Raw genomic sequence first — 23,418 nt, forward strand, 5'->3', positions numbered from 1 at the left:
AGATCCTTTAGAATTCTGACTGAAACCTGGAGTGGATTCATGCCCCACTGACATTGGAGACACTGGCCTCCATTAGTAACAACTGAGTAACAGCAGTTTCCATGTAACATGTTAGTTATCCCACTATATGAAATAGCTAGAAAGAGTAAATAGCATGACATCATTAGAAGACCTTTTGATGCTATGTTGGCCCATGTTGACGTGAGGATATAGCTATGAAGAGCTATCCCTTATTTTGCTGCTGTAGTCTAGAACACTAATTGTGCCGTCCTGCAAAAAATGTCACAATATTATTTTCACTCTGTACACCTTGGCTGCCATCTTGTAACAAACAAACAGCAAACGATAACACAACTCTCTGAGTAGTGGCAGACACAACAAAGAAAAATTGAAAAGGTATTTCCCAAAAAGCTTTTTGGGGCAAGGATCAAAAGAAGCCATTTATTCACTTTTTGTAGAGATCTTTATAGATACTCCTGTAGTTAAGGTTTTGCAATCTGCTGAATCTAAAGGAGGTTCTCTTGGGGAGTGCAATTAGCATTTACAGTATAACTTGCTATTTAATGAATGCTCTTTTTTATTTGCAACTGTTGAAAGAAATACAAACCTCCCCAGAGACCTCACCCTGTATTGATACAAATATCAAATGTTGTTTCGCCTAAGTACATTTTGTGAGGTTCTTGTTTCTTATGCAAATAAAAACATCTCCAGACAACTCTGCACTGTAGCAGAAATTGTATTGTGGATCACTCTGGTTAATAGGTTTCACCTAAGAGGGGTATCGTGTATCTAAAGCCTACTTATAATGAGACTTTGGAAATTTTGTTTCCTTTGACAATTATAAAATTAACATTTAAAATGGTTATAATCTCAAAGAAATATTAATTGTTACTTTGAATTTAAATATAACCAGTCAAGTTACCTCATGGAGAGAATGTAGGTGTCCCATAAAAAGAAAAAAATAGTTAGACTTCCTGGAAAGATTAGGAGAATCTCAAATTTCATTTACATTTCTAGACTTTATGGTTGCAGAAATATGCCTGAAATTTGGCCAGCCAGTCCACAAATCTGAAAAGAGTTCACATGTTAATGCTGTTCAGAAATGCCATAGATTTCGGGGGGGGGGGGGATATTGTAAGAGCCTTTTAATAAAATAATGAAAGAAAATCTGAGGCAGCTGCAAAAATCAGAATTCTGTTTAAATATTAAGTGGGGAAATAATGCATATTTTTATTTTTAAAATGTGAGCCTATTTCAACTTTAGAAAACTAAAGCTAACTTTAGAAAACTAAAGCATGAACTGAAAAACTTGAAACTGTACACTTGTTGTAGAAAAGGGAATCATCCAACCTGTTACGCACACCCCACCCGCTGCTTTTCCCCCATGGGAAAATGAAGGCTGAATATGCAGAAGCTCCTTTTACAAGATGGCCTATATAAAGCAAAGATAATCGCAGCTGGTTCTATTTGAAAAGACATCTTGCGAAAAGCAGATACACACTGTTTCATTTTGAATAGGGAGCATGAATACCTTGATCTGCAACCTTGTTCCTTTGCTGTATGTATGATGCTCTTTAACCATCTTCCTGAACACAGATATATGATTTTAAACAGGAATGTATAACTAATGAAATATGTGTTTGGAATCTTTTTTTAAGAAATTATAGATTAAAAATCTTAGATGCATAGATAATGCTAAAATATTAAATGATAATGCTAAAATGACACTCACTATGTAATGAGTGATTTCATTAAGATTAGTGATCTAAAGCTTCTACTATGAAATTAATAGCATTATAGATAATATCTTATGAGTGGTTCTAAAACAGGTGACCTCATGATTCATGTCTAGAAATACTAAAGCTGTTGAATAATTATTTGTATTAGAATTTCGATTTACAAGATTAATAAACTAGTATAAAATAATATATGGATACATTTTTTAAAAAATATCTAACTAATTATAGAAATTACAATTCAATTTGATGAACATACAATTTTTTTTATAATTCTGATTTTCTCCTTTCTTCCATCAGATCTTTCCCCTTTCCATCAAATTTCCACTTTCCAAACTCTCTTTCTAACCCCCTCCTCCTCCTTGCTCTTGAATTTCTCCTCCTCCAGCACCCTTTTTATCCCATTTACTTCTTTTTTAATATATATATATATATATATATATATATATCCACAAGGGTGTGTTTTTAAAGAAAAAAGTAAAGCACCTATTTCACTTGTCATGATACAGATCTGTTCTTAGATTTTTAAAAATGTAAAAATTTAAGAAATGTTTTTAAACCAAATAGATTCTAGTTTGTATTTGGAATGATCCTTAACAATTGCTCTTAACAACACTTAACTTTATTAACTTTCTGTAAACCGCCCAGAGAGCTCTGGCTATGGGGGTGGTATATAAGCGTAATAAATAAATAAATAAATAATGAGTGGAAGATTTCATATTTCATATTCTGCTGGCAATTTGCAGGCATTTTAAACAGGTTTGATGCAAGTAAGGCAGTGGATTCTTTTCAAGATTTGGCAGCATTTTGGTGAAAAACAACTTCTATTTTCGTTAGTATTTATATACCCTTGGGAGAAATGATGATGGTTGCTTTTCTTCTGTGGGTCATCTTGTCTCGAGGAATTGCAGTCCCTTGCAGTCCAAATAAAGCAGGTAAAATGACTTCATTTTAAAGATCTACTTATATGTTCAATTAATATGAGCTTGCAATAAAATAGCTGACTATATTTAGCAAGAAAGTATAGGTCTTGCACAGAAACATTCACCACAACACATTCATGAAAATATGCATTACGGAATCTTAAATCTAGAAGATAAACATTTTCCCCTAGCCAACCAGAGACAATGAAAAATATAAATTAATGTTAGTTCATAGATGAAGTAACTAGTTGAAGTTTAATTTAGGTTCTGTTTATTTCACATTCTTAATTCTTTTCTACCAAAATCAGTTAGCTTTCCCCCCTCTCTCTCACACACAAGTGATTAACTTTTAACAGACCCAGACTATGGTTTGCCAGTGGTGGTGGTGCTTATCCTCCTCCTGCTGCTGCTTTTCCTCCTCCTCTAGCACCTATTGCATGGAGGATGTGGTTTTTCCTCCTCAGCATCACTGTGAAACAAGTCCTATTATTCCATATTTTGCATGATGGAATTAAGCCTGTGAAACAGTGATTAGTCCAAGGCTAGCTGTCATGATTCCAAGCCTCCCACCAAGATGTGAGACAATAAAGAAGTCTGCTGTGCAATCCACAAAATCTTTATCCAGTAAATAAACACCTCTTCAACCTGAAGAGAGTGTTAATGCTAGAAGCTAACCTCTAAGCTTAAGACTAACAAAGTAAGGCAGTTGCCTATTAACTAAATGGATGGTTTCCCGCCATGCCCAACAGGCTTTTACCAGACTACTCCTTCAAGGAGGATCTTCAAGCTGCAACTTTTGCCATGTCACTAGTCTGGTGAACTGCCTCCCACCTCCTCTCAACTCTGCCCACTTGACATTGCGGTAGACTCAGATCTGTCAATTTCAATGCTCCTTCCCCATCCAACAAAGACTGAGGCCATAACTAGACCTAAGGTTTATCCCTGGATCGTCCAGGGATCAAATCTGTTCATCTAGGTGACACACAGGGGATCCAGTGCTCAGGCAGGGGCGAACCCTGGATGATCCCAGGATAAACCTTAGGTCTAGCTGTGGCCAGGGTTCCTGGGGCAGGGAAGATGATTTCTGAGCCTGGCCTCCTGTTCAATAAGCTCTTGGGAAGTTTCCTCCTTTCTGGAGAGTCTTAGGCCTTAGCTAGACCTAAGGCTTATCCCAGGATCGTCCCTGTCTGCTCCCAGGATATCCTGTGTGTCATTTACATGAACAGGGATGACCCTGAGACAATCCCAGGATAAACCTTAGGTCTAGCTAAGGCCTTAGAGAATTTCCTCCCCTGCTTCCTGTCTTGGCTGATCTTCAGCCTCCAAGTTCAATTCGGTGTCCACTCCAGGGAAACCAGGACTCATCCTGACACCAGTCAGTTAGTTCAAGAATAAACATCACAACAGCGAGCTTGTGACACCTTAAACACTTTTTGTAGCATGAGCTTTTATAGGCAAGAGTCTCATCACCTAATGCAAGAAGAAATGGCCAATTTAGTTCTCCATGATCCAAACCATCTACTCTGTCCAGGGTGACTCTTATAGTCTGACTAAGGTAGATTGTGATGAGGTCATGGTTCCTTTGGATTTTTCTACTGACTTTACTCACCTCAGCATTGCACTGGAGCTCAAATAATAGAATCTAAGGGCTAACATGAAGGTGGATTAATGTATCACCTATGGCCCTGTTACTTTCCCCCCTCTCCATTTGAATTATAATTATGGGAAATACTGAGACTGAATATTCAGGATAGCACCCGTGGGAACTATGATACTTACAAACATCCGCAATGTGCATATCTTAATCACATAACCATAACTATACTTTTCCTTTCTTTTACTTTTAGATGTAATTTTGGTGTATTGTTATCCTAAAACCATAATTACAAAAATCCCCGAATGTCCTTATGGATGGGAAGTTAATCAGTTGGCTCTTGGAGGGATTTGCTACAATGGAGTCCATGATTCAGGATATTACCAGTTTACAATCCCAGATTTGTCACCAAAAAATAAATCATACTGTGGAACTCAATCAGATGTAAGTAGACAGAAGATGAGCATTTCCTTTCCTAGATTTTATGGTAATTATGTATAAATATGTTTGAACCAAAGTCCTTTGATGTCTTTCATAAGGTTGTATCACACCTTTTAAATATTAATTTGAAAAGCTATGGCTTTGCCATTTTTTTAGAGTCTTGTATCTGTGAAATTTGAACTCTATTCAGACCTGAACCTGACCCAAGGAGCACTACCATAACATAGGTAGGCTTCAGGAACAATTTCCCTTGACACAGCCAGATGTCCAGCTAATTTCAGGAGTACCCTAGCACAATCCATCTCCTTCTGAATTAATGAACTTCTTGCTTCCACAAACTAGAACTTGCTTCCAAGAACTGCCACCTTTAACAAGCTCCCTTACCTCAGTTGCAAGAACAGATCTTTCACTCAACGCTAACTTATAGCATATACAGAACTAATTACTCTGTATTTACAGTGAGCACACACATATTATAATAAATAGCGCTCCTATGTTTTTGTCAACCTTACTTTGTCACAAAGTTTGGATCCAGATTTAGGCTGGATCAGCTGCACTAATAGAAGTGGACTTCCCCATCCCTTCCTTCCCACATAAGCCCCTCCAGCGTCCTGAAAATGCTCCACAGAGACTCAAGAGAACCTGCTGAATGCGGTGAACTGGAGAGCCTATAGCAAACATCTGGCCCAAAAATGGTCCCCAAAACCTGGAGCTAACACTGCCTCTGAGTGGATTCCAGGCTGGTTTGCTCAGCCAGAGATCCTCTTTGCATGTGGAGCAGCAAGCCATTCCTTGTGCCATAAACTTAAGATAACAAGTGAGGTAGACATTCTATGCAGAGGCCCACATATGTGGCTGCCCAATTAGTGCAGTCTTTCCCCCTTAGGGATGTAGTAGAGGGTAGCACATGCTTATTGTTCCACCATTCAGTCATAAGTCAGGTAAGTGTGTGAACCAGCCCAGAAATGTAACATTTTGAGTAAAAAGAAAGGGGAGTGGGGGGACTTGTGGCACCTTAATGACTAACTCGTTTATTGATCATGACCATTTGTATGCAAAAATCCAGTTCATCAGATGGATCAGTTTGTGCTTCTCTCTTGCTGCATCATGGTAAGATGTAAAGACATGTGTCTACTCTTCCAGAAATTTAGAATTGAACTATTGACATGAACGCTTAACACCAAAATTGCATTTGTGGTGTAGAAATTTACCCCTCTGTCTTCCCACTGTTGCAGTTTAAAAACCCAATCTATCATTTCTATAACTCCATCGTCTCCAACGACACCTCTGTGATTGTCAAGAGCCAGCCTGTGAACTACTCGTTTACATGCACATACCATGCAAACTATCTGGTGAACCATGCTGCCTTTGACCAAAGGTAACTCTGCCTCCAGCCAATGGAACTTCATCTTCTAGAATATGCCTCACTCTACTTTCAATAATGTATGATTCAGTCATGTGGCATTTTCTGCCTCTTTTAGAGTGGCAACAGTCCATGTGAAGAATGGCAGCGCTGGTTCATTTGAAAGTCAATTGTCCCTCAACTTCTATACTGTAAGTATTGCATGCCCACTGTTTCCACCATAGATTTCTCAGGGGTGCAACAGCAAAGCGAAGAAGCCATTTTGTAACATCTTCAAAACGTGTAGCTTCATGGGCAGCTGCCTTTATTACACCAAATGTAAATGAAACATAAATATTCTGCTAATTTTCAGTGTACTGTGGGCTATGGAAATGAGTATGTCCTAATAATGTTTCTAAGGCTTCTAATAGGTGCACAAGGGCTGATGTATATGATGTTTCATCACTTGATAGCTTATAATTGATAATTCTCAGCCAATATTCCATATTGTTTTCATTCCAAAGAATTCAGCTGGGTTGAGAGGTCCATGAGCTCAGTTCTGCTTCTGGAATGGGGAGGTCTTGAACCTTGGTTCCTCCTGCACCCTGCAGTCCCCTGCCACCCTGAAAATCTTCTCTTTAGGGACCATCCAGAATAGTGTGGGAATGGTTGCAGTGTAGGGTGCAGAATAGTGTAGGGTGGCTGCAGGGAGAATCAGCAAAAATCACCTCTTCTCCACTTCAGTTCTTGGTTGCTCCTGCTGGATCCAAACCTTTTACACAAATGGAAGGACTTCTTCCATTCACAGAAGGAAGCTACCTATGGGGTTCGTGGAAATGTGAAGTTAAACTCTGTAGAATTCATTGGCCTAATCTATACCAAGCAGGATATTGCACTATGAAAGTGGTATGAAAGCGGTATTTAAAGGGCAGGAGCTACATTACTGCTTTATAGTGACATTGAAGTGCACTGACAACTTTCGGGGCCCATTGACACAGACCATATACTGCTTTCATACCACTTCCTGCCTCCTGCTCCTGCCTCTTATATACCGCTTTCATAGTGCAATATCCTGCTTGGTATAGATTAGGCCATTGTGTGATATCACTTCATGTTGTAGTCACTAAGTGATGAAGGACATATACGTATAATCTGCACTGTAAGCTCGATCCACAGTTTGGGGCATGACAGCAGCCATGTAGACTTTAAAGTTTTCTTTTATAAGACTCCTATCTCACATTATGAGTATCCACCTTGCAGCGCAACAACTATTTATGTAAAGTCACTGCATTGATTAGAATTTATGTTAATTCAACACTTGCAGCAGTGCAAATGACAATAAATCCAGCACTAAGACCCTTCTTTTCTTCTCTGACAGTTTAACTGAAGTGATTTTTGTTACTATATAGCAACACAGCCATGTGCTATGCAGAGTACATCTTCATTATATGTCTTACATTGTCTTAATATATTTGCATTTTTAAAGTGTGACATAACTATTGCATCATGCTTCAATATCTTCCATTAGTGTAAGAAGCCATTAAACACTCCTGAAAGCTGGAAACAAAGGGCCATGTGTATTTTTTCTTTTCTCTACACATAGAGTACCTTTCATTCCTCTTGAAATTTACCTAGCTGTCCTCTGAAAGTAGAAGACACTTAGCATTCTCTGGGGATCTTGATTCTGCTTTGTATTTGATTTCTGATGTTTGTTCCTGTTGCAGAAGATTCTTAATAGAAAGTTGTACCCCCCACCTTTCAGGATTTGCTATGTGTGAACACAAATATCTTGAACAGAAATCAACCCCAAATCTCTTTTCACACCCCATCAAATTCCGAACAGAGAATGGCCTAGATTTTACCATGAATAACTGAAGAGGCCAGACATGAAGATACTCTGACAGAGATTATCTCCAAGGTTCAGCTGACTGATGTTTTCCCATGACCCCACAGTAATAGAATGTTACTTAAACTGCACTGCATTTGTGTTTATATTCCTTGTATCAACACATCCTAAGCAAAAGACTATTAGCAGACTGTTTATAAAACTTAACCTGTCTGTGGTATGAGGATAAATAGAGTTGAACATATAAATTCCACCAGATAGAATGAATGAATTATATATGACTAGTGCCAGCCCTCCTATTAGGGTGAGTGAAGGGGCCACCTTAGGGAGCAGATTTTGGCTATCACAAAAGAGAATCAAACTTATTTAATTCATTTTTATCATAGGACTTGCTATTAGGGAGAAGGGGTTGTGGGATTTTCTGCCTCAGATGCCAAAATGACGTGCCCAGCTTTGTGTCCCATGTGTCATTGACTGAAAAAGAGGGAGAAGAACACCGTTTGCTGTTCCACAAAATGTCTTGGGCTGGCCCTGTACAAAGCCAGTACAACCATTAGGCAGGGCTTGGGGTATCATGAAAGTATGATACCCCAGGGCTTGGGGTATCATAATACATTGGGGTATTATTTGCTATTTAAATGTACTATCGTGGTAATTTTTTTACTGCTTAGGATGGAGAGAGCTGCTTGTGGGATTTTCTGCCATGTGTGCCCAAATAGCCACCTTGAGCATTGTTGTTAGTGAACAGGCAGGATATAGGTAAGATTTTTTAAAAACAACAACAACAACAACAACAACAACAACACTTGACTGGCCTTAGGTGTATATACCTTGACTGGAAGTGGTGTACTATTTGTTGCTTTGCCTCAGGCAGCAAAATGTCTTGGGCTGGACCTGTGCCCATGTTACATTATTAACTTATTGTACCACCTTCTGTCTTAGAATGCCAAGTTTTCAAGCAAGAAGGAAGCTCCCTTCACAGTTGAAACTTCCGAAATTGGTTCAGATGTATTTTCTGGAGTAGAAGCAAAAGGCTTAAGTAACAGGTATGGCTGTTACATCAATCAATCAATCAATTCCTGTGTGAAATTATCACAGAAAATATCATTCTTCATCACGGTTCTGTCTGTCTCCCCCAGATTTAAAGTTGTGCTGACCAATTGTTGGGCAACCCCCTCATCAGAATATTTCTATCCAATTCAGTGGCCTCTGATAACTAAGGGGTAGGTAATTTTGTGAGTGTGTCTAAAAAAGCATTATCCACATGAGAGGGAACCCCACTAGGCAAGCATAACTTAAGATGCACAGGCTACCTTGTAGTTAATCATAGCATCGTTTGGTTGGATGTAGTCTCACCTGAAGGACTGTTCTATTAATGTTAAGTTACCAGTAACATTAGTGCAATTTTGTATGTGTGGTTGGTATAGGAGTGTGTTGTGGTTTGAGAAAGTGTTGATCCAACATCACATGGCAGATGTGCTTTCTGAGACTATGAAATATTACTAGTGATTTTAATGAACCAGAAAGACACTTTCAGTTTTGTCCTGTTGCTGTCTTTTATTACAAACATAAACCTGACATTCAGATGTCCTGTGTTTATCATATGTCCCCTGTTGTGTCCCTGTAATAGCCAGGATGAAAGCAATTGTGGTCAAAAAAGATAGCAAAAGATAGCAATTGTGGTTAAAAAGATAGCAAAAGAGGGAACACCTGGTGCTTCTTCTCATTCTAATGCTCCCACATATTTTGTGATTCAGGTGTGCATCAGATGATTCCATTTTAGTACATGAAAATGGGAAAGACAGCCGAGCCACCTTCCAATTTAATGCATTTCGGTTCCGGAATATTCCCAAACTTTCCAAGGTGTGGCTGCACTGTGAGACACATGTTTGTGACAGTGAGAAGTTCTCCTGCCCTGTGGTAAGTTCTTTGTGGAGCAGTAAACCACGAAGCTTCAACTGCAAAAATTGGATCCATATTCCTGAGGGCTCATTAAAGTGTAGATATAGAAACTTGATCCAGCCTTTCAATGTTAAATAGCTTTCTTTAAAGGCATTTCTCATTTTATTTATTTATTTATTGTATTTATATACCGCCCCATAGCTGAAGCTCTCTGGGCGGTATATATGATTTATACCAGAAGGTATCTTAAGCCCTTAGGGGATCAGACAAGCTGAAAGACTTGGACTGGTACATGGGGACAGCAGGTGCGTGGGTGGGTGGGTGATACCATGATTCCAATCCCGGCTCAGTTTTAAAGCTCCATCGGCCAGTCATTCTCTCTTAGCCCAGCCCACTTCTCAGTATTATTGTGAAGATAATATGGAATTAACTTCACATATGCTGCCCTGGTCTCTTAGAGCAGGGATAGTGAACATGTGGCCCTCCAAATATTGAACTGCAACTCACATCAAGCCAAACCTTAAAAAAAAAGGGTAAGGATACAAATAAATGCAAGAAATGGGAAGTAGAAAACAACAGTTGTGCTCTAGCTCCTCCTAGTGAGCACAACCATTGTTTTCTACTTCTGATTTCTTGCATTTGTTTGCATCCTTACCTTTTTTTTTTTTTGTAAAGGTTTGGCTTGATGTGAGTTGCAGTTCAATATTTGGAGGGCCACATGTTCACCCTGTAGCAATGTATGCAACTATGCTGCCCTATGTACATAAAAATCAGTCAAGTAAGTCTGAATTTGATACCTAGGCTGAGGCACCATTTTATAAAAATTCTACGTGGAAAGCAGTTATGATATCTTCATATGCACATTCCTGGTCTATATACCCATGGTGTACTGGGATGGGGAACATGTGACCCTCCATTGGCTATGCTGGCTAGGGATGATGGGAGTTGCAGTCCAACGACATCTGGAAGGCCACATGTTCCTCCCCCTGCTTGTTCATGTATCTAATTGTAGTTGATCAGCACATGCATATACAATTTGGAGAAGCTGAAAGCAAGTTATATATTTTATATCCTTGATATCATATTTGATATCCTTGATTCTGAATAATACATCACCCCCTGGTGATAGATCAAACATTTATCCTGTCTGAGTACCTTTATAAGTTGTGCTGAATTCCTTAAAATTTGTCTTAATGCCTACTTGAGTGGAGCAACCATCAAAAATCCAAATCTTGTCTTATTGCTGACACTATTGACTGGGCTGCTGAGTACCCCATTGGAGAAGTGGTGGATGGAGGAGGCATCTTGTTTCATCAGAAACATGGAAGAACTGGAGCTGGAAACATGCATAGCATTAAATCATTTAAAAATGGAAACTGCATCCTTTCTTCTACTATAATGCATTAACCTTGCAGAAAGGAATCATGTGATATTCTTTTACGCACCATACATCTCTTGGTCCTTCACCATGTCAGATTCTTGCTTTGAGCTGGAATTATACTTCCCTGGCCCCCAGAACCATGTGTTTAAACCTTGCTTTGAAGAGGTAACTCTTGCTCTTCTGTTACAAAAGTGAAATGAAATGTGACAAGACTACAGGTCTGTATAGACCCTTAGCATTATTTTGGCTCTTGCTTCCATTTCCAATAAGTTGTGATTTAGGCTATGATCTCTGCACACTTACCTAGAAGTAAGTTTCAGTGAACATAGTAGGACTTACTTCTGACTAAATACACCTAGTATCAGACTGTTTGGACCTTATTTTTCCTCCACTGGGTAGTTGCACCAAGACTCAAGAGTTTATATTAAACTGGGGGTGGGGGAGTGAGAGAATTTCCATTTGTATGGTAGATCTATAAGAAAAAAACATGCCTTTGTTCAGTATGTGTTTCAGTTCTATGGCTAGGCACAATGTATACCTTTGGGCAAACATTATTTTTGTAAACTGCCCAGGGAGCTTCAGCTATTGGGAGGTATAAAAATGCAATAAATAAATAAATAAATAAATAAATTATCAAGCAATTATCAATGTTATTTATCAATTAAATTATTCTCATTGCTACTTTAAGGCGTGTGCAAAACGGAGTCAACGTATGGAGCAAACTGGTGGTGTTTTAATGGCTGAACTCACTGTGAACAGTAAGTAACAGCTCTATTTAGGATTAGGGTATCCCATTGCAAGACAGCAACATAAGAACATAAGAAATGCTATGCTAGATCAAAACAAGGGCTCATCTAGTCCTGAATCAGGAGGCAGAGGAAAATACACTCTGGGGAACATGAGATTTGTAGCTTTATTAGCCTCCACATTCAGTTTGGAAGGTAAAACAGCTCCAAATTCAGTAAAGTCATTTGGCCTAATGAACACTAAGGGCACAAAACGGATGTATGAAATCAGCAATTCTCTATCTAGTACTAAGGTAGCCAAACAATTTGGTTTATACAGACCAGTGAGACTGAAGGCTGTCAACACTGGGATTTCAATACCCATGCCAATGCCTCCTTGCTGTCCCAAAACTTATGGTCTGCAAATTGTAATGGTTGCCATATATGCAGCAGGACAAATGTTGGATATACTTTTTCTACTGGCCAACATTCTAATGCCCTGAGAAAGTCTTGAGTTAGATCCTCTTCAAGTTCAGTTTATTATCTGATTGAGGTAAAAACTGGAGGTAAAAACACATCCATACAATAGGGAGCCTATTGGGATGACCCACCATCACACACTTATAGGTTCAGATGGATTCTGGAATACTCTGAGGGATACTGCAGTAAATCTTAAAGGCAGCTCCGTCAAGGTCCTTGTTGCAAAGTGGAACAGATAGTTGATGAGGGCAACTAACAGAGTGGAATGGTTTCCTGGAGGAGGTGAGGCTATAAATTTTCAGATGGCTTTCAGAAGGAATTACAATAATTTCTTATTCAAAAAGGCATTTGGGAGTAGAGATCAGTTGAGGTGGGTACTTAATTTCTGCTTATATGGATATTTTACTGGTTTGCAATTTTGTTCTTATTGATTTTATTAGTATGTGTTGATGATTTTAATTATGGCAGTAAGCCAGTTCAAATATATAGTTTTTGAAATGAAATAAATAATAAAATCCAACTTTTCAGAATGGGCTATGTATTTTGAAATGTTATTTGTGGCCCTGTATCAGTAATCCCATTATTGCATTTTTTTCACAGCTTAAAATATCTCCTGTGAAAATGTCTTTTCTTATTTCACACAGGTAGAGGGTTATCCAAGAATTACATACTTTCAGGTAAAAGTTAAAAACATTAAACTTACCCTGGCTACTTGTTATTCAAGTGATTTTGTCAGCATCGATGAAAATGCCATGTAGCAAATTATTTTATTGTAGCTGAATGATGCCAGAATTACAATAATTTCAAATTACGAATTTATTTAAATTACATAAATTACTGAATTGCTTTCCTAGACATTATATTTTCCTTAGTCACTTTATGGGGCATGAACAGTGCCAGCTCCAGGTTTGGGTGTGTGTGCACTTGAATATGACACCCTCAACGGGATCACTTCTGTCAGTGAGTCTACCTACTCACCACCACCATTGTCACCAGCTGCTCTCGCTCCTCATCCTCTTTCTCATCATTGCTACCACTTGCTTGCTTGACAGGCAGGAAGGCAGTGAGCAAGTAGACAGTGGTATCTACTTCTACTTCTCACCACCACTGTGGTCTGGGTCAGAGTGAGAGGCAGCTGACAAGCAGATTGCAAAGGGGACCCAAATTAGTGGACTCCTGCTGGGGTATTGGCCCTCAGCAGGTGCCCAATCATGCCTTCCCTTGATGCTGACCTTGTTCCACATAATACTGTTTGTTGGATTTGTGCTAATTCGCTTTAACAAATTCGCAATAGCAGAACAAAACTCTGGTTTAAAAAACACAATATCATCAATGAGCGGAAGATATAACAAAAGATGCCTGATAATCTGCAAAACACAGATTTAACAAAATCTGCACATCCTTAGTCAGAATCGTCTCTAGTCATTGACTCAAGTGAATAGTGCAAGTGCTAGAGAACCAGGCAAAGCAAAAGCCAGTCTGTGGTAAGGAGCAGCAGCAAACTCAGTTCCTTTGTCCCTCAAAACAAAAGAACAGGCCTCACCTACAACCTTAGATAGAAGTCTAACGTTATCACATGACTTTCTCTCAGACGTTCATGTTCAAGATGTACTTGCAGATCCAGCTGGTCATCTTGCTGTCCCTTCGTTTGGACAGTGATCTGAGGTGATTCACAGGCCAAATCTCTGCCTGAACCTTCGCAGTTCAGAATCAGAACTTTCTGACATGTTTGCATGACCTGTTCAGTGTTGGTGGATAATACAGTGTGTGTATGTGTGTGTGATGAATATATGGCATTTGGTCATGATCAAAGCCATTGTTCTCTCATTATTTCAGAGCCCTCTTAGTGTCTTACCTAATAGCTGGTCTCCACATGAATCAGAATTCCTGCCCTGCAATACAGGTGCAAAAAATGTGGGTGTGCTGATGGATGTGTTGGTACAGAGGTATTCCAAAAAGGGGGCACATATTTTCTGGGTGAAGTAGGGGGACTGGCCCACTTCAGCCAAAATAAAGAGAAATGCCCCAGAAGATGCTCTTCAATCATAAACAGAATTGACATATTAATTAATTTTACATGTGCTGCCTTTACTTGCCTATGGTAAATCAAAGTAGCTTGTAATCATCAGAATACTAATAGACTACATTACTAATATAATACTGAACATTAATATAAAATCAGTTACAGTTATATCATAAAATAATTAAACTTTCAATTTCACCTGGAATCACTACATTCCTGATTTAATGTTTAAAAAAAACAGGGGGAGGGGGTTAGGCTGCAATCCTATATCCACTTACCTGGGAGTATGCCCTATTGAACACAATGGTGTTTACTTCTGAAAGGGCATGTATAACATTAATAATAATAATAATAATAATAATAATAATAAATTATTTATTACCTGGCTCTCCCTTTGAATCGAGGCAGAGAACAACATTAAATAAAATATAATACATAAAATTAGTTAAAAGGGCATATAAAACCAATACAATATTAAAATAACAATCATAGCATCTTAAAATTCTTAGGTTTAAAATTCATCTGGGTAGGCTTGCCAGAAGAGACTGTTCATCTTCTTGTAAAAAGCCAAAAAAGTTCAAATATTAGAAGAGCACTTTGGAGAAGGAACTTTCAGTAGTTAGCACCACTGCAAGCATGGTGCCTATCTGGCTGAGTGATGTGTCATCAGAAAATAATATATGTATCCTGATGAAAAGCATCATTCTTCATGGCATTCTGGTATATACAAAAAAAATTGTGCAAGCAGGAGCTCATTCCGTTCACTTTGGAAACCCGCGAGGGCACAGTTGTAATCAGAAACAGACTGGCACTGATTATTTTGTTGATTCTAGACCAAACATTTCATCTTTTTCCTGAATAAGCACTCATCTAAAAATCTACTCTGCGTTTAGAAAAATGCCAATGCTTCCACCAAGCACAAAACTGGACTGTAAATATTGTGCCTAAACTGCTTCAGTACAACAGCTATTACAATTTGTCAGATGTTCTAAATATTTGGATTATCCTGTGCTAGGCCAAGCTGGATACTAATGCAACATGATTTCTTACACATATAAATAAACCAACAGTAATGAGAAAAACCTCATTCAGGATACTTAGGGCCTTGCTAGACCAGGCCTTAGCGCGCCTTCCAACCCGGTTTCCCTGCTGTGCGTCCAGATGACGCACAGGGGAATCCGGCGGCAGGCCGCAGTGAGGCCTGGTCTAGCGCGCCATGAGCTAAGTCAATTATGGTGCGCTTTTTCCCCAGCTCCGGCCTCAGGCCGGGGCTGGGGGAAGTGTGGAGACTTCCGCGGCTTTTCCTCGCGAGCGAGGAGCCGCGAAAAGCTGCGGACCTGGCACAGCGCTCATAGGAGCGCTGTGCCCATCGGCAGGGGGGAAGAGAGGGGAGGGCGAAGGATGGGAGGGTGGGTGGCACGGGGGGGAGGGCGGGTGCGATCGCGCCGCTCGCCGCCCGAGCAAGCAGCCGAGCGGCGCTTGCCCGGGCAATGCCGCCCCATCCCAGGCATTGCCCGGGCAAGCGCCGCTTGGCTGCTTGCTCGGGTGGCGGCGGCACGATCGCACCCGCCCTCCCCCCGTGCCACCCATCCTTCGCCACCACCACCCCCCCGTTATAAAAATAAAAAAGCCACTTACCTTCCCGGAGTCTTCGGGCCACCCGCGGCCCCTTTAAACAAAACAAAAAAAAATGGCGGACGCCGCAGGGCTTGTGTCCTCCCTGCGGCTCCGCCGTCTGGAAGCGTGGGGGAGGCGCGCTAATGTTAGCGCGCCTCGGCCCCGCCTCCCTGCCGGTGTAAGCCGGCAGGTCTAGGAAGGCCCTTAGACTATTTGTGTCAAGAGATGTGTAAATAATAGATACAAGCTGGTTCAATTGATTCTGCTCCAGAAAATATTTTCACCATGACTAGGTTTTTCATTCAGGTTTTGCTAAGTTTCCTTAATATCCACTTATGATTTTATTGAAATCAGATGAGTTTAGTACCTTTGGAAGCTTTAGCAACAGCCAATTATAACATGCTCTTATTGGAATCTGATGGATTTTGATATACCAGGCACAAGCAATTTGCTGATCTCTGGATGTTTTGGCCTACAGCTTTCAACAGCCATAGCCAGCTTAGCCAATGCTGAGGGATGATGGAAGTTGCAGGTCAAAACATCTGGTGGGTCACAAGTTGCCTGCCCCTGTCCTAAATCATACACAAAACATTATTAACAATGGCAGGCCCAGCCAGATTTCAGTATCTCTCATCTGGAGCAGTTCCACCACAGGATGGACTCATAAATTCCCTACAAGATTCCATATAGAAACTGAAGTCAGTAGAACCTAATCATTTTATTTAAATGAAAATATTTGATAATAAATAATTGAAGAGTCCTTTTAAAATAGTTTTGAAACCATTCTTATATAAGACCTTGAAAAGGCCAGAATGACAAAGACTATTCACTGAGTGGGACTACTCACTTAAATTCTTGCTATTTCTCTTTGCTTTGCAGCTATTCTTTGCCATTTATTCCTCTTGCTTGGAGTCTGGGCAGTTTTACTATAATACGCAGCCCAACATCAGCAGCTAATGACTATCTGCATGGTACTCTGCAGCTACAAAGAGGGATTTATTTTACCTGTTACGTTATTTTACATGGAGAATAAACAATATCTGGCTTGCATTTGTTTCTGTGAAAACAGAATAACAATGACTTGTCTACCTTCTGTGCGCTCATCCCTTTTATAAATCTCAAATCAAGGTGGTGGTTGTTTTAGCAGAAGACAGAAGACCACTGTTACATAATGGGCAAGTGTCAGTTTCCAACTGCTAGCCTGCAGACACAGCAGCACTGAGTTTACTTCTTGTTTACGTCTTGTCTGCATCAAGGAGCTAAACCTTTCTCAAGATTCTGGAAGCAACCGAGCAATCGGGAATTGGCTGGCTAAGCAATTGTAATTTTGTGGTGGTGATGGTGGCCTTTCTTAAAAGTACAGTACATAACAGTTTGGTTGGCAGACAGAGCATAGTTGTTCCTACCTGTAGGTTTTTAACCCTTACAAGTGGCATAAAACAATTTTAAATAAATAACAAAATAAATAGCAGTTCTCAGGATGCACTAATACGCAACTTTCCATATGGTGGCTTAGCACATGAAAATATTACCAAGCAAAAATGATTTAAAAATTGCTAAATCAACACATAAATTTGATCTCATCATCTGCCTGCCACAATTGAGGAGCTCAGTATACAAGCAACATTGCCATCAACTGCTGAGAGGGCTATATGTGTGTTGAGAGACTGTGCAGCTCCTTCAGTGAGCGCCCCTGCTGGGTCCCTATAGAGTGGTGTCAAATCAACGTCCTCTCTTCCTTCAGAAATAAGGAAAATGCTATGGCCAACAGTGGCTCTTCCATACAAATAAGCACAGTCCTCACACACAAGATCAATGCTTGTATTTCAAACTATTCAGTGGTGGCCACAAACTGTATAACATATTGTGAAAGAACATGTTCAGGGGGTGCATTCCAAGCCATTACTATATTTCCTTCTAAGATAGTTTATCAGCATATGAGAATTACAACCCAAGAAAGTCTTTGAAGTGTGTCAAAGTTGAATGGAAGCTTATGACTTTACCATCAGAGGATTCCTTAACACTAGTATTCCATGTGCAACACATCCTTCAGGCTTTTTCAGACTATGGTGACTAAAGTAGATATTCTCTCATTTTCTCTTTATTTGATCATATTAATCATGAAACCAAAAGCACACGAGGACATATGGCTGAGGAAGTAATTCTGTAATTTGGTACAGGTTATTCATCATCTTAACTTTTCTACTTTGGGTTTAGTGAAATGGTACACACATTTTAGCTGAAATTGTACACATTTTCTAGAATATGGACAAAAAAGAAAGAAATCCCCTAAACTCTATCATGCTGAAACTCTTTGATTCATGTGCTTTGATTAATTCTAATTAATTATCAGTTGCACTACCTCTGCCTTCTCTAATTCACTGCATTCCTGAATATTGGTCATTGTGGCTGAGGCTGATAGGAATTGTTCCAAATTATCTTCTTCGGGTTGGGGAAGGCTGCATTAAGATGGATATATTTTGTCATTTTTTTAATGTCTTGATCACGTTCATGAATAAACTAGCTAACAAAAGTTGGAAACCCAATACCGGACAAGCTACGACTTTGGACTGATTAGGAACACTACTTATATTCTTATGAATGTTTAGCATGGGGGTTGAAATTTCAATATTGGGGAGAAATAATTTCAAGTAAATAACTCTTCAGTATTATGTCAATCTGATGAAAAATAGCTTCTTTTTCCTAAAAGTGAGATTTCAACCATTTAGTGTTTAGTTCAGAAATTCTAAAAAAGGGTATTTAGGTATTGGCTTTTTATAGTTTACAACATATCACTTAAATGCTTCTCACTTCAAATAGTTTGCTCTGAATAATGCACCAGACTAGCACTTGAATCGTAAATAAATTTAAATCTGATATCATTCAAAGTAGTTTATTCCTTCTTTTAATTTTTAAAAACATGTTATTGACAATAACATTTTAACACAAAAGAGCAAATACAATTCAAAAGTGGAGAAATCTTAATGCAATCAATAAACATGTTTTCTCAATTCAATATTTCTCTTGCTTTTTTCAATCAAATGTAACTGTTAAACAGCTTTTAATATTTTAATATTTATAATAATATTATAATAATTATTCTTTTGTCTCCAATAATGAATAAATTTGTCCCATTAATCTAAAGGGTCAATATTTTTTTGTAACTTGACCCTCCCATTTTTAATAGTATGAGATCTTATGCATGAATACCTTATGCTAAATATTATTTCCCCATTACCTTACATGTGATACTTCTTATTTTTTCTAGTGTTTTGCTATTAGAATCTTAGCTGAAACTAACATGTATGCATTCATCTGCTCATTCTTAGTTGTTACCATTCCATTCTATCTTACCTAATAATCGCTGGATGCAAAGCAATTTATACCCAGAATGCTTTTCTATGCTCCGTATTAAGTATTAATTACATTAAACCCCCACAAAAAAATAGATATGTGGAGGTTCACCATATATGTCTGAAATCTACAAAATTCTGATCACATCTCCAACTTTAGGCAATTTCTCTATTTTGTGCAGTCTATGATGTGTTAAATATCACAAATATATGATCTTATAGAATTTTTTCCTTGCCAACACTATAAAGTGCTTTGGACCTCACACACATACATCTTTCTATTGTTTATCTGATATATTGATGTTTATCATTTATTACCATCTTGCCTTTATCCCTGACAGGATCTACATTTGTGCTTTATAATGGTTTATAATGGTTTATAATGGTATTGACAACTGTTGGGGCCCAGGACACATTACATATACTATTTTCAAACTGCTTTCAAAGTGTTATATCCTGCTTGGTGTAGATCTGGCCTCAGTGTCCTGCTCTTGCAGTTCTGAAAATATAATATATAATTTTGATATAAATCCCTTTTGGGGAATCACAATCAATTATTAATTTTTCAAAATTAGTTAAGGGTATATGTATATTTTTGGTCCTAGTCATCTTGTTTAACAATTCCTTATTTGTAAGTACTGGAGTATCAGTGTGGTGTAGTGGCTAGAGTGATGGACTGGGAGTCAGGGGATCCAGGTTCTAGTCCCCACTCGGCCATGGAAGCTCACTGGGTGACTTTGGGCCAGTCACAGACTCTCAGCCCAGCCTACCTCACAGGGTTGTTGTTGTGAGGATAAAATGGAGAGGAGGTCGGGGATTATGTATGCCACCTTGGGTTCTTTGGAGGACAAAAAGTGGGATATAAATGTAATAAATAAATAAATTTGAATACCGCTTTGTTCTAAGTCCAAGTATTCTCCCTTCTTTCAAAAAAATCACATATTCTTTTCAATCCTTTCTGTTTCCTAAAACATCTATCACAATTATCTTTGGCCTGCTGAAAATGACTCAAAGAAAAAACTGACATTGTTGGGGAAATTATGGGGGCTAATATTGCCCTTGGCATTACCTCATCACGCACAGCATCGGGATGAGTTCTTCAACTTCTTCCTATTTTCTGTATCCAATCTTTTAATCCTTTTGGAGCACCCACCAGTGCACAGCTGAATATATATCAGAGGAATTTACTTCTAAGTAACTGTTCTTAGTATCCTAGGTGTGCATTGCAATCCTATGCACGTTTACATGGAAATAAGTCCCAAAGTGTCCAATGAGATTCACTCTTGTGTACTGTAAATGTGTGATGGACTGCAACCTTAGTTGTAAATTTCACTAGACATGACTATTTTTTAAAAAAATAATGCACCTCCACTGATACCATGCACAAGATTTCACCTGCCAGCATAAACAGAAAACTTTACACAGCTGTATACAATGTTACTTTTGTAACATAAGCTGAAAAACATAAAATATGCATGCAATAAACATATACACTGGGGACTATGCCATCGTTCAGTGAAGTGTGTGAAGCACATTATTCAGAAGAGGTAACAGAGCTGACAAAAAGAGTAGAATTCACAGGAAGAAGCCTGTGAACCGCCCAGAGAGCTTCGGCTATTGGGCGGTATAAAAATGTAATAAATTCCTGCTCCGCTGGTATGGCTTGAGAGAGGGCCGGCATTTGCAGGCGGGAAGGATGAGGAGAAGTCGCTGCACATGTGCTGGCAGGTGGTCAGTGTGAGATATGGGCAGGGCAATGCCTCTAAAGACAAGCGCCAGCAACCTGGCCTCTTTCACTTTCTGGCTTCTTCCCTATAAACAGTATGGGATTAGCCAGTCATTTCCTTTGGAAGGGCTGAGTAAGAATTTTACCTATCACAGATTGGCTTTTGTGTACAGGTTTTCTGGCCTACTTCATATTGGGATTACTTCTTAGTGGAGGGTGAGTAAATAGGCTGATTGGTATGGGCAGGGTTGTGCATGAATTTTGGTTATTAGAACAGGGCTGGTGAGCGCTCTAGTGCACCTTTACAGTGATTGGCAATTTCAGAGACCTGCTCCTCGTGGGTTGTGTGGCTCCTGTGCTGGAATATGGCTTGCCTTTGGGGACCTTCCTGTCTCACCTATTCATATCTGTGCGGCACCTGGCGGGTGTGTGTGTGCAGGGTGGTTTCCCCTCACTTGTATGAAGTATAGCTTAAGAAAGGGGCTGGGTTTACCCAACTCCTGATTTGGCATAAGACAGGTTGTGGCCTGTAGAAAGGGTTTAATTGATTTCTGCACTTCCACATGCAGATCCAGGGAGGGGTGAATTACCCACTTTAAATAAAGAGGCCCTAGTTTATCCCAAGCTCTGTTGTTATTTCATCAGTTGTCCACTCACAAAAAGTGTTCCTCAGTAACCAGTGGCACTTTTCCTTACATTAAATTTGATTCATGTATCTACTCTTTGGCAATCTAAAATTTGTTTTGAACAAATCTGGAATGAGTTATTATTATTATTATTAATTTATATAGCACCATCAATGTACATGGTGCTGTACAGAGTAAAACAGTAAATAGCAAGACCCTGCCGCATAGGCTTACATTCTAATAAAGCCATGATAAAACAATAAGGAGGGGAAGTGAAAGCAAACAGGCACAGGGTAGGGTAAACAGGCACTGGGTAGGGTAAAACTAACAGTATAAAGTCAGAACAAAGTCAGTTAAAAGGCTGTTGTGATTTAATAAATAATAAATGAAAGGGGGAAAACCTTTGACAAGTTAATGCTTCCTGAAATTTTCACAGTGGAAATCTGATGTTTCTGTGGAGCAACAATCTTCATACAAAGCACTTCTCCACAGGTCCTAAATACATCATTCACTTGTCATTTTCCATTTGGAACTGTAAAGGAAAAACTATTATTTATCCAAACACCTCTGACATTGCATCAGACAGTCCTGGAGTAAGGCCATGCATGAAGTTGACTATGACCACAAAAACAATTTCTCCCATGCTTAGAGATAATTTGTATTTGAGCATAGGGCTACTTATTCTGGGAAATGCTATTTTAATGTTCCCAAATTATTACAATGCCACTGCAAAGAATCATCAATACAAATATGTACCAAACAGGGTGAGATACTGGATGTGAGGGTAACTTCATTTTTTTTTAAAGTTGGAGAATGTATGCTTGAGGGATAATCTGGATTCCAAGGCTATTATTTTTTTTCCACATTTGATGGTAAGTCAACTACCATTTAGACAGCCATCATAGAAGGCTTTGTTTTTTGAAAGATGGTTATAGCCATAATATTTCAGTCTCCTGATGACACATGATCCAGGTATTGGAGGATGTTGATTTTCTGCTTTCATAGTGTTGTGACAAAGACACTGATTTTTCAGTTATTTAGGATCTGTATGTTGGGCTGTATAATATACCAATAAACCATATCCTTTTGTTAATTTCATGTTGCATACGAATGCCTCCACTTCATACCGCATTCAGTAGCTGATGGGAACCATACCTTTCTGTAGCAATGAGACAGTGAAACTTAGCATCAAGAACTGTTAATATACAGAAGGATCAAGTCAATGCAATTCCCAGCATTTCATAATGAACATGAACTGAAAGAGTATCCCATGAAGATCTGCAATTCTCTGTGCAAGTGAGCCATGCAAGATTTGAAACCTCTTAGGACCAACAGTATATTTTCCAAATGAGTTGTATAGAACTCCAAGTGAGTTGTACAGAACTATGAACATCTGTTCATTGTACTCCTTGGATAGTAAAATATACCTTGAGATGTCTGAAAAGATTTCCTTTTGGGCACTTCAATGGTCTTTAAGAGCATCTAGACACAACTCCTAGCAAACCCATAAGAGATATACATGATGTAGAGCAATAAGCAAGGGAAAAAGGTTTGAATAATGCTGAGCTCCATTCATTTTAATCCTTTCTTTTCTAAACTAAAAAAATATGGATTATTGAATTCTGAATATTATAACTGATTCCACAATTTACCTCTGTGCTTTATGTACCTTTATTTCAGATGCAAAAGCAAGGAAAACCCCG

General features: G+C 39.0%; 2 protein-coding genes across 2 annotated transcripts in view; one reads left to right on the forward strand and one right to left on the reverse strand.

Annotated features, from left to right (window-relative positions):
- Positions 1-2,595: 2,595 nt before the first annotated feature.
- On the forward strand, positions 2,596-13,058 carry TECTB (tectorin beta). Its single transcript, XM_063133251.1, has 9 exons — positions 2,596-2,671; positions 4,507-4,697; positions 5,930-6,072; positions 6,176-6,248; positions 8,825-8,928; positions 9,022-9,105; positions 9,640-9,802; positions 11,854-11,927; positions 13,019-13,058. Exons 1-9 carry the CDS (start codon positions 2,596-2,598, stop codon positions 13,056-13,058), a joined length of 948 nt encoding a protein of 315 aa, XP_062989321.1.
- Positions 13,059-23,177: 10,119 nt separating this feature from the next.
- Positions 23,178-23,418, reverse strand: part of LOC134403145 (guanylate cyclase 2G-like) — a 58,507-nt gene continuing 58,266 nt past the window's right edge. Inside the window, exon 23 of the mRNA XM_063133253.1 lies at positions 23,178-23,210. Coding sequence (XP_062989323.1) covers positions 23,178-23,210 — 33 coding nt within the window. The remainder of the gene's footprint in view (positions 23,211-23,418) is intronic.

The sequence above is a fragment of the Elgaria multicarinata genome, chromosome 8 (assembly GCF_023053635.1).
Source record: "Elgaria multicarinata webbii isolate HBS135686 ecotype San Diego chromosome 8, rElgMul1.1.pri, whole genome shotgun sequence".
Classification (NCBI taxonomy): Eukaryota; Metazoa; Chordata; class Lepidosauria; order Squamata; family Anguidae; genus Elgaria; species Elgaria multicarinata.

What these genes read in the sequence shown, in the direction of transcription:
- TECTB (XM_063133251.1), top strand. Translation starts at nt 2,596, where the DNA reads ATGATGATGGTTGCTTTTCTTCTGTGGGTCATCTTGTCTCGAGGAATT. An exon ending in CATGCTGCCTTTGACCAAAG is followed by an intron (nt 6,073 to 6,175) that starts GTAACTCTGCCT and finishes TGCCTCTTTTAG; the next exon opens with AGTGGCAACAGTCCATGTGA. An exon ending in TGTCCCTCAACTTCTATACT is followed by an intron (nt 6,249 to 8,824) that starts GTAAGTATTGCA and finishes CTTCTGTCTTAG; the next exon opens with AATGCCAAGTTTTCAAGCAA.